Here is a 19,024-nt window from a genome sequence, read left to right on the forward strand (position 1 = left end):
GGTTCGACAAACACTAATTTTTCTCATTGAGAAGCTTAATATTTCCTGATTTTTACAGAGTTATCTCCCTGTAGTGTTATGTCCCACCTTAATGCATTGTAATTTTTCATAGTGTTGTAGAAATCTGGTGATAGGCCAGTGAGAAACACTAAATCATTTAAACTGTACTGTGCTATTTACTTTAGTTCTACTTAGTTACAGAATCTTGATCCATGAAATAAAAGTGATTGGTAAATGAAAGCTTCTGCTTTTACAGTACAAGTGTATGTAAATATTTTACTATGGACAAGTTAAGAAATTCTTCTTTCATTTCCATAAAGTACAGTCTAAGTGTGCTCATAAATGATGCCTTTACCAATCTAAATGTTCAAAACTGGATGTAACAAGATGCAATTCACAATAGCTCTATTTAGAAAGGGATATATCTTTGACATGATCAACACTGTATGTATGAGTAAAATAGATGGAATAAACATCAAACATACAGCTACACAACAACACAAAGCAAAAACATCTAAATCCCGAACTATTCATAGTTCAGAGCGAGAAACAAAACTAAATGGAAAACTTTAATCTTAGGATATCTACGGTACACAAGATGGAAAATAATCTTAGGTTTCATTAAATATATCTTCATTTATGAAGACTGAATTAACTAAAGTTTACACACTTAAACAAGAATGTGTCCGTAGTACATGGATGCCCCACTCGCACTATCATTTTCTATGTTCAGTGGACCGTGAAATTGGGGTCAAAACTCTAATTTGGCATTAAAATTAGAAAGATCATATCATAGGGAACATGTGTACTAAGTTTCAAGTTGATTGGACTTCAACTTCATCAAAAACTACCTTGACCAAAAACTTTAACCTTGAAGCGGGACAGAAGGACGGACGAACGCACATACCGAAAAACATAATGCCCCTCTACTATCGTAGGTGGGGCATAAAAATAATGCAAGGACTGGTATTGAAAATTGAATATTGAGAGGATAATGCCTGTGTTAACCGAGGGAAGATAAAGGATGATATGTACAAAGACCAGGAAAATAAATCATGACCATCACAAAAAGCACTTTGAATATATTTATTTTAAATATGTGAACATCACTAAGTATTTAACTTTTTTGAATCTACTCTTGCATAGAAAAACTTGTGAAATATGAACTTATATAATTGCATCCAGTGACCCATCTGTCATTCAAGATGGTTGCAAGTTTTACTTTTTTCTTTCACAAAAACTTTGAGTTGATCAATAAACTGATTTATTCAGTCATTGAACCATGAAAGTGATGTCGGGAGTCTGTGATTCAATGGTTGTTTGTTGCTGTGTATCATATATGTTTTTCACGTGTTGTTTTGTGCATAAGTCATGCTAGTAGTTTTCTCGTTTGAATTGTTTTGTTATGTCTGGGCCTTTAGTGACTTGCTGTGGGGTGTGGGTTTTGCTCATTGTTGAAGGTTGTTTGTTGACCTTTGCAATCATTATGTCATTTGGTCTCTGATGGATATTTGTCTCAATAGCAATCATACCACATGTCCATATTTTATAAGGATGAGACATCCTTACAACACAGTAAATCTATTTTTAAAGTTTCTAGGAAAAACTTTTAAATGATGAGAAAGCAATTATCCAAGGTAACATGTTTAGGTTAATCAAAGTTCAGTTCCATGAAAATTTTTGACAAATACATAGTAACATTCAAATACATTTTATATCATGTTTAATTCACCTTAAATGCTAGTACACAAAAATATAAAAAAATAACTATTCTGACATATAAAAATGCATTTGTATAAAGGTGAACACAACTTTAGCACAGAAATGATCAATAGTCAAAACGAAGACTGCAATATATTCATTTTATCTAAAAAAGGATTTAAGGATAAAATGACATCCAAATGTTCAATCAAAGGTCAGAATTGTTAATGATGCAGTACATTTATGTTTCGTTCATATAATAAGGATTAATATTTTAGAATCATTCATCATTTCAAAACATTTTTAATAAATGATTTGGGAAAACATGTTAATTATTATCTCCCCTGAATTTTGGATAAGCCTTTAAATTTTTGCTAATTTGAAAATTGCAGTCCAAGTTTTGTATATTGAGGAATTTTATCACAGATATAAGTATTCACTACCATGACATATATCCAATATTTGACACACAAAATACACACATATTGCAATCTAATGCATATTTCGTTCTAATAAAATAGTAACTAAATAAATACTGGCTTGTAAGGTCTATATTAGTATCCTACTTCAAATTTTAAGTATAATAAACTTAGTACCGGTAATATTTGTGAAATTAAAATGATCTTCTGGTAGATCAACATCTCTGATTTCCTTACGGCTGGCTTCTAAAAGTATTTCAGTTAAATTTGGATCAGAAATTAGATTAGGTTTGTTACAAAGTAAATTTATCAAATCAGGTTTTCAATGTTGTGCATTAAAATTACCAAATGATTTGTTTTTCTAGGTTTAGAATTAAGTAAACAGACAGGCATTTATCATACCAAGTAATTAATAATTTCCAAAAAAGGGAAAGTAGAACTGATGCATAAAAAGCACACATATAAAACTTGAAAAATATTTTGATTTGAGAGATATATGTGGTCTTCCAATCTAAAATGAAAAAATCTTTCCATATCATGCTTCTTGTAATTTCATTTTATTCAAAATTGTACACTTCAAGCATACATAGTACATTGTAACTCGCACAACCATTTAGTAACAGACTACAAATAATGTTTGATTTTAAATCTGTCATGATTCATTTCAAAGTTAAACCCTTCAACAATTTAATCATCAACCAGTAATCCATATATTATTGATGATAAAATAACAACCAATACCAGCATAAAAAAGTACATTTGATGAATGTTAAATGTATGTATGACCTATAATGGTTTACTTTTACAAATTGTGACTTGGATGGAGAGTTGTCTCATTGGCACTCATACCACATCTTCTTATATCTATGTACACATTCTCTGGAATGTGAAAATTAAACAAGCATTCTGAGAGTATTGCATGACAATACACAGTCCCCTACCGGTTAAAAATTAATTGTACTGGAACAAAATGCTAACTTGATCTATAACTTGTCATGGTGTAAACTATATAACAAATATCAAGTCAATATCTTCAAGCATGACGAAAAAAAGTGCGGAAAACTGATAATTTAAGTGAATTTTCTAAGTCCAAGGACCATAACTCTGCAAAAAATCATCAAACCGAAACAAAATTCAAATTTGGTCTGTAACTTGTCATGATAAAACTATATACCAATTATCAAATCAATATCTTCAAGCATGACGAAAAAAAGTGCAGAAAACTCATCAGACCGGAACAAAATTCGAACTTGATCTGTAACTTGTCATGATAAAACAATGTATCAATTATTAAATCAATATCTTCAAGAATGACGAAAAAAAGTGCGGAAAACTGAATATTTCAGTGAATTTTCCAAGTCCAAGGACCATAACTCTGCACAAAATTTTCAGACCGGAACAAAATTCAAACTTGATCTGAAACTTGTCATGATTAAACAATATACCAAATATCAATTCAATATCTTCAAGCATGAAGAAAAAAAGTGTGGAAAACTGATTTGTCGGACTGACAGAAGGACAGACAGACGGACAGACAGACAGACAGATGGACGAAGTGCAAACCTAAATTCCCGTTCGACTTCGTCGGTAGGGGACTAAAAAACATTCTGCGGCTCTTTTCACAAAATATCTTAAGAGTAAAAATACTCGTAAGTCAAACACATTTCAGTATAACTTACGATCAATTTTAATCGTAAGATATTTTGTGAAAAGAGTCGCTGGCATTTAATTGCATGCTAACTTCCTAAACTTAAAAACAAATTGCTTATAAGGATTACTATAAATCAAAAATTTATGTGAGGTTCTTATTATTGCCAAAAATGTGATGAAGAAAGGTTTTGCCAAAAATATAAAACTTGCATTTTAATTTTGATAGCATTTTTGTGTATGCAGCATTTCCTGAAATGATTATAATAATCCTGTTGTTTGTCCATTGTTCAACAAATACAATAATAAAGCACAACAAGCCATAAACAGTTTGTGATCAGGTTTTCAACTGTTGTTTTAAGAGTTAATTAAATCTAAATAAGTTAGTCTTAGATTAGGTTGCCTTAATTTATATCATAGCTGGTGAAGATCTGTTGAATTGACGTACTAATCTTGCACTCTGTTAAATTTCATACAATAAATAAATCAAAGTTCAATTTCTGAGTTTATAAATTCATTACCCAAGTCGATGTTATATAATTTATGAAATAACACAGGGACATCTAAGAGGTCAGATATCTCTAATAGCTTGGACTTCACTGTCCAGTCAGAACCTTAGAAATCTTTAAGTGGGGTCAGGTGAACTGTATAATATACAGGATATCATGTCAATACACAGGCACACACATTTTTGTGAATTTTTTACACTCTTTTTTATGATAAATTTAAAATGATCAATATCATAATTGTCTGGCAGGTGTATCTTATGGCAGCAGTTTTATATACCCAAACTCATTCATTTTTACTATAAACATTCAATAAAATTCTGAAACACCCTCCCTTGAAAAAACAAATGATTGCAGTAAAAAAAAGTCTGATTCATTCATTTGATTCTCAAAATAAAACAAATCCTTAAAGTTTCCATTATGTAAATATCTGTTATGATAATATGGTACACAATTCTTTACTGAGGTCACAAGGTCAAAGTCCAATTAACCTGATTTTCAACCAATAGTATTAAAGCACTATGTTAGCAGTCATGCAGTCTGAATATCACTGATTAAATTCTTTGAGTAAACATTCCATTTGTCGAACACTTGCTTCCTGAAAATGAAGAAGAAATTTTCACATTTAAGAATATTTCCTGCATAGATGAAGATTTAAGTTAAGTTAAACTTATCGACTATGAATTCTGGACTTAAAATCTTTATATTGCTTATTTGCTAGGTAAACCATGAATAATTTATTAGTTACTGAACATAATGAAAATTAACATATCCAATAGATTTTCTGCCATCTTTTAGTTATTTGTTCTCTTGACATTATTGGCTAGTTTACACCTACATAGGAGAAGCATTTGAGGGATTTTTTTATTTAAATTTTGGAAGAGTTGTTTATCAGCAGAAAAAAATGCTTATGACCTAATTTTTTTTTTTATTTTGTAATTTGTTTATTTTTGACATAAAAACAGATACATACATCAAGCTTGATTACACATGTACAGTTTCAAGTATGGCCTTTAAAATATTTCCTTTAAAGTCAAATTCTTATACATCAACTCTAAGTAACAAATACAAATATGATATTATAACTATAATTTTTATACCGGTTATAAATATTTAAATCATGTAGGACCCAAGTTCAGCCCATGTTAAGATACTTACTTTATAGGCACCATGTTTCATCTCTAGATATTTATTATGATCTTTCTCTCTTTGTAATTGTTATTGTAGTTTCTGAACCTTTGACCTATGACCTATGTTCAGCCCATGTTAAGATACTTACTTTATAGGCACCATGTTTCATCTCTAGATATTTATTATGATCTTTCTCTCTTTGTAATTGTTATTGTAGTTTCTGAACCTTTGACCTATGACCTATGTTCAGTCCATGTTAAGATACTTACTTTATAGGCACCATTTTTCATCTCTAGATATTTATTATGGTCTTTCTCTCTTTGTAATTGTTATTGTAGTTTCTAGACCTTTGACCTATGACCTATGTTCAGCCCATGTTAAGATACTTACTTTATAGGCACCATGTTTCATCTCTAGATATTTATTATGGTCTTTCTCTCTTTGTAATTGTTGTTGTAGTTTCTGGAGCTGGTGTTTGGTCTCATTGTCAGCAACGTTTGCATAGTCAGCAAGACGACTTATACTCTCTCGGCTATTCTGTTCAAAATATATTAAAATGCAAAATTTTCATCACAAATTAGTAAATAATGTAATAAAACTGTAAATCTTCCCTAAAACATTGATTATTATATAATAATATTATGGATTATATAATTTTTGGTAAGATTCAGAACTTGATGTACTGTAAATTCAAAAATTATTGCAATATTTTTATTAATGCAAATAATGAGACAGGGTGAATATGACAGTACTAAGAACTAGCATTCTGATATCTGATACATATTTATGTATGCAGATTTTTTTAAATAGCAGTAACAAATGCATGAAATAATTGATGAATTTACAGTATGTATATTCCCTATATGCAGATATAAAAAAAAGTGTTAAGAACATTTTGATGTTAAGTTATGTTAAAACACATGGTAAAAAATACTTAAATACTCTATATGAGCTAACAGGAACAGAAGAGAAAGAACAATAAAAAAAAGCATTATATAAATAATTTATGATGAAAAATTTCATCATAGTAAAACATATGGTAATATATGCTCTAAAAAAATACAGTACTTATAGACTATAACTATAAAAATACAGAACTACTAAACTACATCTTGTACAGCAACTAAATAACTCTAGTGATGGGGTTTCCATATAATACTGTTCTAATAAACATACCAGAAGCAAGTGTTTTTTAAAATAAAAATTTAACTTTTGGAGATTACTACTGAATCTACTAACATCAAACCTCATCATTGCTATGCAATAACTTGATCACAATGCAGATAAATATAGAGGGAAGTAACTCTGCATCTATTTATCAATAGGGGAAAACATCCAGAAACTGAAAATCTACTTGCTATGCAATAACTTGATCACAACACATATAAATATAGAGGAAAGTAACTCTGCATCTATTTATCAATAGGGGAAAACATCCAGAAACTGAAAATCTACTTGCTATGTAATAACTTGATCACAACACATATAAATATAGAGGGAAGTAACTCTGCATCTATTTATCAATAGGGGAAAACATCCAGAAACTGAAAATCTACTTGCTATGCATGAACATGATCACAACACATATAAATATAGAGGAAAGTAACTCTGCATATATTTATCAATAGGGGGACATCCAGAAGCTGAGAATCTACTTGCTATGCAATAACTTGATCACAACACATATAAATATAGAGGGAAGTAACTCTGCATCTATTTATCAATAGGGGGGACATTCAGAAGCTGAGAATCTACTTGTATCAAACTTCATCCTTCCCATGCAATAACTTGATCACAACGCAGATAAATATACACAGAAGTAAAGCAACATCTCATATGTTAAACAAATGGGTACAACACCCAACAGACCAGGACAATTATCCATCTACATCCATTGTGATTTTTGTTCATAAATGAAAGTCTGACTAATTCTATATTTTTCAATAAACACACACAGGTGAAAATGAAGGGTGGATTTGACATAAATGAAAGGTTTTCTGAAGTGGAAATTAAATGAAATTGCATATGGTGTCAAATTTTGTGTTTGTCTCTTTTCATTGCAATCATGTTTTTTCATAGACTAAGAAAAATTGTCTTCATTCTAGTAACTCAAAATAGTCTGTATATGTTGTTGTTGCAGGTTTGTGTGTTTTCTTCTGTGTCTCAATATAGAATTCTTAATATTTCACTTTTGTAATGTTATATGTTTAATATTTATACATGAGAATTAGGGTTCAAAAAGTTATACCAAATTTTGGGTGAAAAGAAGATGATTCTGAGTTTTCTTACTTCTAAATTATATTGTTACATCACTTTTTCAGTATAATGTATGGTCTTATGCCCATTTTAATGTATAGGATATAATATAATGTCGCTTGATTTTTTTGTCTAATAAAAACAAATGTTTCACAACAACAAACACACGGTGAAATACAACACAATACTGCAAAAGAACCACCACAGAACTATTTCACCAAAATATGCATCCATTATTTTAAGAAATTTAAAAATAAATGTGGATAGTGTCCACATGTGGACACAGATGATGCCCCCGCTTGCATATCATATAGTTATAAAGGGACATAACTCAAGAACGGTAAAAGTGACGCTACCCAAATTTGAACTTGATCTGAGTTTTGTGGTAATAAGCAGTGTGTGTAAGTCTCATAACATTTGGTTGAGGCTAACTTAAGTAGAGAACAGAAACTAAAAATTCAGCAATTTTTCTATTTGTAAACATGCAGTACTCTAGAACGGTTGTGTATAAGTTTTATAACATTTGGTTGAGACAAACTAAAGTTAGAGAAAGGAAACGAAATATTCAGCAATTTTTGTGTTTATAATGGGACATAACTCAAGAATGGTAAAAGTGTCGCCACCAAATTTCGTACTCAATCTGTATTATGTAGTAATAAGCATTGTGTATAAGTTTCATAACATTTGGTTGAGGCAAACTAAAGTTAGAAAACAGAAACCAAAAAATTGTACTTGATCTTAGTTTTGTGGTAATGAATATTGTGTATAGGTTTCATAATGTTTGGTTGGGGCAAACTTAAGTAACCGAATGGAAACTAAAAATTTTGCAATCTTTCGATTTATAAAGGGGCATAACTCAATAATGGTTAAAGTGACACTACCCAAATTCATCTTGATCTGTGTTTTATCAGTGGAAGTCAAAATTAAACATTGCATTGTATAAAGCATTGATTGTAGTTGATTCAACTATAATCATGGAAAAAGGAAGATAACTCCAATTTAAAAATTACTTAATATTTAGAAGAAAATAAAAATTTTGCAATTTTTCCATTTATAAAGAGGCATAACTCTAGAACGGTTAAAGTGGCACCACCAAAATTCAAAGTTGATCTGTGTTTTGTGGTAATAAGCACTGTGTATAAGTTTCATAACATTTGGTTAAGGCAAACTAAAATAAGAGAATGGAAACAAAAAATTCAGCATTTTTTCCATTTGTAAAGGGGCATAACTAGAACGGTAAAAGTGATGCCACGAAAATTCAAACTTGATCTGTGTTTTGTGGTAAAAGGCATTCTGTATAAGTTTCATAACATTTGGTTGTGGCGAACTAAAGTTAGAGAACGGAAACGAAAAATTCAGCAATTTTTCCATTTGTAAAGGGGCATAACTCTAGAACGGTAAAAGTGACGCCACCAAAATTCAAACTCGATCTGTGTTTTGTGGTAATAAACATTGTGTATAAGTTTCATAACATTTGGTTGAGGCAAACTAAAGTTAGAGAACGGAAACCAATTTTGGGACGTACGTACGTACAGACGGACAAGGGTAAAACTTAATGCCCCCTCCGCTACGGCGGGGGCATAAAAAACTAATCTCCTAAATCCCCTAAGACCTATTTACACATTTAAACTCCTTATTCTTAGTAACACTGAACATCAAGGTCACTAGCAGTTAGGGAAGGGGGCCTCGGTGCCCAAGTGGTCTAAGTAGTCGAACTACTGTATCACTAGCCTGTCAACACTGAGGTTGTGAGTTCGAATCCCTCACAGGGCAGGTGCACTCGACTTCATTCTTAATTGACTAGGATTGTCAGTTTTCCTACCGAAGGTTTGTGGTTCTTTCTGGCTTCTTCCACAATTAAAAACTGACAGCCACGAAATAGCACAATAGCATTGAAAGTGGCGTTAAACACCAATCAATCAATCACTAGCAGTTGGGCTTGTCAACCATATTTTTCAAAAAGGATGAGAAATTAATCTTTCCCTAAAATTTGATAATATGTCATCCTTTGCAAGATTTCTTCAGAATTATTTCATCGACTATCATGATTTACTATTCTAGCAAAGTTGGCTGCCATATTAGATAGCAGTTGGTGTTTTCATAGTTATTTCTATAATGTGTTTACTATCAGTTAACCAGAACACATTTCACATTTTTTTTTAATTTTTTTTTTTAATGAAGTAAAAAGTGCTAAGTTGTGCCTCTCATGGTTGAGTGCATAAGGGGAGGTATTAGATTGTGAAAAAAATGGAACAAGAAATTGTAAAAATATGGGAAACAGGCAACAAGTGTATGTAAAAGGAAGTGAGTTATGAAAGTTGGCATGATAAACAACCTAAATAGCTGTATAACTAGAGGCTCTCAAGAGCCTGTGTCGCTCACCTGTATTTACTGATGCTTTGGAAATCATGTAAAATAAGGTTAAAATCATAATTAATAGTATTAGATATTAGATATTATAATGATATCTAAGATAATAACAAAAAACTGCAAAATTTTTGTAAAATTACGAACTCAGTGGCAGCAACCCAACAACGGGTTGTCGGATTCGTCTGAAAATTTTTAGCCACCTGTCAGATTTGCTCTAAATGCTTTAGTTTCAGAGATATAAACCAAAAACTGCATTTTACCCCTTATGTTCTATTTTTAACCAAGTCGGCCATGATGGTTGGAAGGTGGGGTCATCGGACAAATTTTTTAAACTAGATACCCTAATAATGATTATGGCCAAGTATGGTTAAATTTGTCTCAGAAGTTTCAGAGAAGAAGATTTTTGTAAAAGATTACAAAAATTGACAAAAAATTGTTAAAAATTGACTATTAAGGGCAATAACTCCTAAAGGGGTCGACTGACAATTTTGGTCATGACAACTTATTTGTAGATCTTACTTTGCTGAACATTATTGCTGTTTACAGTTTATCTCTATCTATAATAATATTCAAGATAATAACCAAAAACTGCAAAATTTCCTTAAAATTACCAATTCAGGGGCAGCAACCCAACAACAGGTTGTCAGATTTGTCTGAAAATTTCAGGGCAGATAGATCTTGACCTGATAATCAGTTTTACCCACGTCAGATTTACTCTAAATGCTTTGGTTTCAGAGATATAAGCCAAAATCTACATTTTTCTCTTATGTTCTATTTTTAGCCATGGCGGCCATCTTGGTTGGTTGGCAGGGTCTTCGGACACATTTTTTTAAACTAGATACCCTAATGATGATTGTGGCCAAGTTTGGTTAAATTTGGCCCAGTGGTTTCAGAGGAGAAGATTTTTGTAAAAAGCTAACGACGACGGACGACAACAACGGACGACGGACGCCAAGTGATGAGAAAAGCTCACTTGGCCCTTCAGCCAGGTGAGCTAATAATAGTCATGTGACATCAATCAATTTATTGTGAAATAAACTAAATTCTTTGCATTTTACATCATAACACTTAGCCTATGATCCTACAACTAGTCATTTTAACAGTTGCACTAGTACTAGAACTATGTGAACTAGCTGACAATGAAAGCTATTTACGAGAACAATGATTTGTGATAACGACAATAAATGGTGCTAGGTTAGTATAGTGCAGTGTAGATAGGAAAATATAAAAATATACCATATTTTTTCTCCTTTTGTCAACCTCCTTGAAAACAAATATTTTGAATTTAAGTTGATACATAAAATACTAAAGTATTTTCTTAATTATCCAAATCTGGAAAATTCATGTGTACAATGCAACACTCCTATTTACATAGTTTAACTATAAACTATTTATCTTTAGCAAAATTAAACATAAATGATTCATCAATATATCTGAATTAATATGAGGTAAAATTAAATTATTCTTATGAATACTTCCTTGTATGGCCATTTTCTATTTCTTTAATAAATATAAAAAATATTTTTAAATATGAATACTGAAATTAATTACACAACCAGGAAGTAAACCTGATTATCGTATAATGAGTAAATCCAATTATCGTATATGAGTAAATCCAATTATCGTATAATGAGTAAATCCCATTATCATATGATGAGTAAATCCAATTATCGTATAATGAGTACATCAATTTATCATACGATGAGTTAATCCCTTTATCGTATTTTGAGTACATCCATATATCGCATGATGAGTAAATCCAATTATCGTATGAGTACTTTCATTTATCATATCATATGAGAAAATCCCATTATTGTATAATAAGCAAATCCAAATATTGTAAAACGATTAAATCTCATTTTTGTAGGATGAGTTTTATTGATAAGAAATAAGTCTTACCCTGATCATTGCTTTAGCCTTTTCCACAGCAGCATGAGCCTTTAATTTCTCTTCGTCTGCTTTTCTTTTCTGTTCCTCTGTATCTTGTACTAAATCTTCCTGCTTTCTTCTGTTAAATTCATACAATTTTTTTTAATTTAGTTTTTAAATACTAAATAGTTTGTAATCAGTTGTATATTTTATTAAGATTTGAATGTTTCTTTTTGTAACTTCATTGGGGTGTAAAAGCGTTGACCATAGTACATTTTGTATGAAGTCCGGAAGCTCTTCATTCTAAAAATGTGCGCACGGTCAATGCTTTTACAAAATTTCATTGTGTAATGAAGTTGATTAAGGAATAACGTGAGATTGCAGTTAGCCAATCAGAATAACGTATTATAATGAAACATACATCTAATGTAATTATATGTGTATGATGCTTTGTTTCATTTGATTTGTATCCCATTTTTACATTAGGTGAACAGCCAATCAGAGCTGATGTTTATATGTTTTTACTACATTGAATTCAAATAAAGTTTTCTATCTGGCTATCTTAAGTTACAGTTTCAAGGGAAAAAAAACAAATACGTTTTGCTGTACAGTTTCTGTTTAACAAAATAAGCATGTATCAACATTTTGAAAGTAATAATTTTAGATTAATCTAAATTAAGAAAGTTTATAGAGAATTAGAAGTAGAAGGTTACAATTCAAAATTTTTGACACAATATCACGTAAAACATAATTTTCAAAAAGAAATAATTCTGCTTTAAAATTTTCAAAATTTTTAAAACAATTGTTTTGGAAAAAAGTCCTTTTATTTAAAATATACAAAATTCTATGAATTATTCTCCTTGCTTTTGCTAGGGGATAGGACATGTATGGTTTCTGACAGCAAAGACTATTTGACATACTTAGAAGTGACTAACTCATTCTGTAGTTTTTCAAACTTGTTTCTAAACCAGTCGTGGGCATCTTGTAAATGGACAGAGATCTAAAAAACAAAAACATAAATAAAGTATAACAAGAACGTTGAATAACATTAACATCATTGAGATATATACTTGTCTTTTCATCATACTATCTTTGTACCATTACTAGCCAAGTGTGATATCAACAATGCAAAAAAAAAAACTGATCATCACTCCTAAATAACACTTGCATGGTGAAGATAATTTAAAAGTCTGAGTTTAGCTAATATCTATTTATCTACCTATAAATAGCAAGGAATTCATTTATATTCATAAAAATTGTTTAATCCTTTTAAGAACATAGCAATTTGTCCATTTTTTCAACGCTGATTTTTTAATTTCTAGTTATATCAGTCATAACATATAGATTATCACTTCCTTTTCCACCAAGTGTAAACCAACTTACTGTCAGAGTTATTTTCAATTTTTGTGAGTGAAATGTAATGTAAATATATATTGTAGTAAATATGGGCCTCCCTTTATATAAATTCATCAAGAAAATTAAATAGTAAGTTAATACTCAGCATAGTTTGCTGAAAGGACTACTCAAAATAAAGTAACCACGAAAATAAAAAGATAATGACTTTCTCTTTCACTCAGTTACCTCTGACGATTCATCCTGAGCTTCCTTTAACCTATTTTCTGTCTCTCTTCTCATTCTGTCAATATCGTCTTTCTGTTTCACTGTATGCTGCAATATAATAGAATCTTAAATAATCTAAAGCAGTTTGTACAGTTTTTCTGAACCAATTTTACTATATCTTACATGATTTTTATATGGTGAAATTGTGTAAAAAGTAAAATCACAAAAATACTGAACTCCGAGGAAAATTCAAAAAGGATAGTCCCTAATCAAATGGCAAAATCAAAAGCTCAAACACATCAAACAAATGGATAACAACTGTCATATTCCTGACTTGGTACAGGCATTTTCTTATGTAGAAAATGGTGGATTGAACCTGGTTTTATAGCTAGCTAAACCTCTCACTTGTATGACAATCGCATTGATTTCCATTATCTTGACAATGATGTGTGAAAAAAACAGACACAATAGGTAAAAATGTCAAAAAAAGGGGTACAGCAGTCAACATTGTGTTATCATCTTAATCACTATAAAAACAAACAAATGTAACAAAGAAGCACAAAAAGGCATACATCAAATTTAACATCCTAGTTTTGCTTTTTTATTATACGATTTTATTTATCTATAGCAGCATTTATAACTTTTATGGTCTTGATGTTATAAATGAAGAACAGTTATAAATATAAGGAGGAGGAGGCTTCAATTATTTGGTTGACACAAAAACACGGAATATAATACTATAAGTTAGTAAAAAGTAAAATACATGTTAAACTCTTTATGTCTAGGGATAATCTCACGCCTTTTTACATTTCCTTCTTTCATAAATATTTTGAATGATAATCTTTTTTTAACAGTATTTATTTACCTGTTATTATATTTGTTTTTTCTGAACATACATTTTGTAAATATCATTTTAAACATGTGAAATTCTCTCATTTTATTTTATTCAAATAGTTATGACAGCATGCCTCAGGGCTTACAGTGACATTGTTTTGTATACAAATGGTGTTTTTACATAGTTTGGTATAACAGAGATGCCTCAGGGCTTACAGTGACATTGTTTTGTATATAAATGGTGTTTTTACATAGTTTGGTATAACAGAGATGCCTCAGGGCTTACAGTGACATTGTTTTGTATATAAATGGTGTTTTTACATAGTTTGGTATAACAGAGATGTCTCAGGGCTTACAGTGACATTGTTTTGTATATAAATGGTGTTTTTACATAGTTTGGTATAACAGAGATGTCTCAGGGCTTACAGTGACATTGTTTTGTATATAAATGGTGTTTTTACATAGTTTGGTATAACAGAGATGCCTCAGGGCTTACAGTGACATTGTTTTGTATACAAATGCTGTTTTTACATAGTTTGGTATAACAGATGCCTCGCCTTTTTGTAATATTGATAGTATAATTCAAATAGTGAAATTAAAATGACATTATTCAACCGTGTAAACTATGCAGAACATTCAAGAGGGGCTGAAGGACCTTTTTCGTGACGTCGGGCTTGGGCCTTTATTTTTGCGGGGAATTTGCAATTTTCACTAATCTGGACTCTGGTATTGATGATTAATTCTTCGGGATCCAGGAAAGAGTTTTATTATTGGGGTGAATTCAGGATGACACCGCCTCCTACTGCCACTAATTGAAAGTCAGTGAACCATGACTGAAGGTGCTGGACCAACTTTCATGGAAATGAGAAATGTCAATGCTTATTTAACTACATACCACATATATTTGTATCATTCACTAATCTAAACACAAACTTTAACTTGTAAACTATACAAAAGATTCAAATTTGATGAAAACCATGCTGATGCCGGGAACAGCATGCCTTAGTCTCATTTTTGTTGTTGAGGCGAGACAAAAATGCTGTTTTAACTAAATGAAATGATATGTTATGTGAAACTATCAAGTGTAGAAAAAAGATGAAACTATTTGGAAATAGGGATAGAGGCTGATTTTTGTAAAAATAAAACAGACTTTCAGCGCCCACTTAGATTTCATGTCATATTAGGGAGATTCAGTACAAATGGATACTCCTTCCATTTGTACTGAATCTCATGCTTCTGGCTTTCAGAAAAATATAATTCCTAAGCCATATTGTATATCAATTCATTATGATTTTAAAGTAAACCTTTTTTCCAAACCTTTTAAATTTTAGATTCATTAATTCTATTTCAGGTTTTTTATTATATATCATACTTCATATTTTCGTTTATTTTCATGAGACACTGTTCGTTCTTTCTCAAGTTCCACCTCTCTTTGTTGAATCAATAAATTGGTCTCTGCCTGATTTTGTGCCAGTTGTTTAAGCTCCACCTGAAGAGAGGCAATCTGGTTCATAAAAGTGTTTATCATTTCACCCTGAAAAGCAATGAAATGGGTGTTAGTAAAAACAGCAAGCAAACCAAGATTATTGCTTTTAATATATTGAAAATGAATGGAAAAAAACAACAAATAATACGAAATATGTCTATATATTTGTGGGGAAATACAACCTGTATATTTAGTGAGCTACACACTATTAGTAAATTCAAATTACTTTCCAAAATATGTATTCAAACAATAATAATCCATAATAGAAATAAGAAATTAATTAAAAATATATATATATAAATCAACAATATCGTTTTCATATCACAAAAAAAATGGTATTTCATTTATAAATACTATAGGGTTAAAGATGAGAGTTTTCTAAAATATTGTGTGTTAACATAATTCTGGTACAGAACTATACAAGCTGCTGTACTGAAAAGTCTGCAATTTGCCAATGAACAAAGTGACAAATCTCACATGATTTTTTTCTAATTGTGGCACTATTTTGATCAAAGTTAGCTTCTATCACAACTGATATATTGGTAAAAGGTTTTTGAAGAAATCCCCATAAAAACCTTAAATGATAAAAATTAGTGTAGATATGGAATTCCTTAACACATAACCTTTCTTGTGCCTCATTAGAAACAAATCAGAAACAGTCTTGTTTATATAATTCTCTAAAATAAATCACACAATGAAAAAAAAAAACTATTTTCAAACCATTTTCCTCTTTAAAAAATAACCCCGAAACAAACCTGGTCAGTATTTCTTTTAACATATTCGTCTCTAAGGTTTTCTAAGTCTTCTATTTCAGATTTTAATTCCTAAAAAGTAAATGAAATTAATTTTATATTTGGATGAACTATCATTATTCAATACAAAAATTATAATACCATGAATGTTTCTTCCTGAAAATATACCCCTTATACAGGTGTTGGTCCAATATCAATTACTCAATACAGTTACCTTTATAAAATTCTCATGGAATTTTAAATCAATTGTTAAAGTCTATAAAAAAAAAATCCTTTATGTTAATTTAATTTTTATCAGGAAGATTTAAATCAGGGATTAAAAACCTGACAATAAAGCCTTGCAAACAAATTTTGCCCTAGAAATGGTGACTTTTAAATTCTGTGAAAATAGAGATACAGTAACATTTAAGACTATTTTAACTCTTGTCAACCACTACTGTATAGGCACTAACCCTGACTTTTTCAGAATTTTCTTCTAAATCTTTCTTTGATTTGTGTAGATATTCTACCCTCTTTTTCTGGTCCCTGATTTTATCTTTTAGGTCCTTAGTCTGACTCTCATACTCTGTCATCTTATGTCGTAGTTCTGTGTTAGCTTTCACTAGTTCCATATTACGTGTCGATAAATTATCATTTTGTTTCCGCACCTATTAAAAATATCAATATATATCTAAAACATACTCAGCTGAAAGTGTTGAAGCATACAAAGTATCTCTACTCTTTTTTCAAGAAAACTACTGTAAATTCAGAATCTAATGCATGCATTTATTATTGTGAATCACTGATTACTAGTAAACTTGTGAGATCTAATAAATGTGAATACAAAAATTTTGTAAAGGAAAATCACAACTAAAATTATAATTGTGAGTTTTTATTATTGTGTATCTGGTACTATCACATTTTCACATTAATAAAAAACATCGCATTAATTTCCAAATTTACAGTATTCATTTTTTTTTTAATTCTATTTTACATTCCTTTCCCAAAATATATCTGTATTAAAGAGTATTGCCACTCATTCCTTATTATGTTTTTGGGTTTTTTTTTTATATACCAATCAATTTTTGTTCCTAAATTACAATGAACAGTTTTGAGTAAGCAAGAAACCTTGTTGGAGTTTCCTCCCTTACCACATTTATATAAATATGTCTAATTTGAACAATATCTTCAGTTTCAAATAAGTTCAATCAATTTAGACACATTTCATTTTAAAAATAAGATGTGGTATGATTGCCAATGAGACAACTATCCACAAGAGACTAAATGACATAGACATAAGCAACTATTGGTCATCATGAGGCCTTCAACAATGAACAACCCCATACCCAAAAGCAAGCTATGAAAGGCCCTGACATGACAAATGTAAAACAGTTGAAACGAGAAATCTAACGGTCTGATAACATGTTTTATACCTCAGCAATATCACGACTATTTTTCTTCAATGATTTATCCCGTTCTTTTTTCAGTTCTCCCCTTAAATTTTCCATTCTCTCCTCAAACTGCTTCATTTCAAATTTCCATTCCTGTTGAGCAGAGGATTTCTGATTTTTAATGGCTGTAATCGTGGAATCTTTTTTACCAAGCTCTGTCTGTAGTTCTTCAACAACAGTTTGTAAATGTGAATGTGATGACATCACAGCTTCTAGTGTCGATGCTATTTCTTTGTTCACAGCTTTAGCGTCTTCCAGATTTCTTTGCAAACCATTAATCTATAAAGATACAAATGTAACTTAGTTTCCTGTGTATACATACAAAAATTGGTACCCATGAAAATATCCTTGTACCAATTTTTGTTGATGGAGGAAAATTGTGTTTTTTTTGTGTATACTGGATTTAACAGTTTTGACTGTTTCAGCATACCATTGTATAGAACATTAGTATTTGTTGAATATTTAAATTTGTGTTTAAATCCTCAGTATGTGTAATCTGATTTCACAAGGATAAAATCCAAACATGAATTAAACTTTAATCAAAACCTTAAAAATGACCTGAATGATTCAGTTGATTATTGAGGGGCGTAAAGGGGGGGGTATCTACACAGAAGAACGCAAAATAAAATTGTCATTACACGATGAACGAACAATTAAAAATTTCTTGCACGTTAATCTTTTTACGGATTTCTCGAAACACAGACAATAACGAACCTTTTTCACGGCTGCATGTGAAATAAAAATGGCAAAACACGTTCCACAAAAATAACCCTTTACCACCCTCATTATTATAGTAGAGTTATCATGTTTTAAATACCACAGGAGAAATTCATACCAGTCTAATACTTTTGATCTTCAAACACGTCCGACTGGATAAAGAAAATGAACAGAAATCATTTTTATTGAGTTATAATGAAATTATTCTGTATGGTGGAGCATCATTTAGCTTATTTTTTGTTCAAATACAGTATTTGTCCTAATACAAGCATAAGACACCCTTTACTTATTGGCAGAAAACTATACTGTATATCAGGGCTTCAAAAACAAATTTTACAAAGTCAGA

The 19,024-nt window shown here is 30.6% G+C and overlaps 1 protein-coding gene across 5 annotated transcripts in view; it reads right to left on the reverse strand.

Moving 5' to 3' along the window:
- Positions 1-1,706: 1,706 nt before the first annotated feature.
- LOC127719353 (coiled-coil domain-containing protein 150-like) overlaps positions 1,707-19,024 on the reverse strand; it is a 42,440-nt gene continuing 25,122 nt past the window's right edge. For 3 of the 5 annotated variants that reach the window (XM_052225423.1, XM_052225421.1, XM_052225425.1), the window contains 10 exons: positions 17,944-18,240; positions 16,984-17,178; positions 16,535-16,603; positions 15,666-15,827; positions 13,481-13,567; positions 12,820-12,899; positions 11,930-12,038; positions 11,267-11,293; positions 5,795-5,941; positions 1,707-4,871 (listed from right to left, as the gene is read on the reverse strand). In XM_052225423.1, the coding sequence (XP_052081383.1) occupies positions 4,821-4,871; positions 5,795-5,941; positions 11,267-11,293; positions 11,930-12,038; positions 12,820-12,899; positions 13,481-13,567; positions 15,666-15,827; positions 16,535-16,603; positions 16,984-17,178; positions 17,944-18,240 (1,224 nt within the window). In that variant the 3' untranslated portion in view covers positions 1,707-4,820. The remainder of the gene's footprint in view (positions 4,872-5,794; positions 5,942-11,266; positions 11,294-11,929; positions 12,039-12,819; positions 12,900-13,480; positions 13,568-15,665; positions 15,828-16,534; positions 16,604-16,983; positions 17,179-17,943; positions 18,241-19,024) is intronic. The other 2 variants (XM_052225424.1, XM_052225422.1) reach the window with 2 other exon arrangements.

The sequence above is a fragment of the Mytilus californianus genome, unplaced genomic scaffold (genome assembly GCF_021869535.1).
Source record: "Mytilus californianus isolate M0D057914Y unplaced genomic scaffold, xbMytCali1.0.p SCAF_11, whole genome shotgun sequence".
NCBI classification, from domain to species: domain Eukaryota; kingdom Metazoa; phylum Mollusca; class Bivalvia; order Mytilida; family Mytilidae; genus Mytilus; species Mytilus californianus.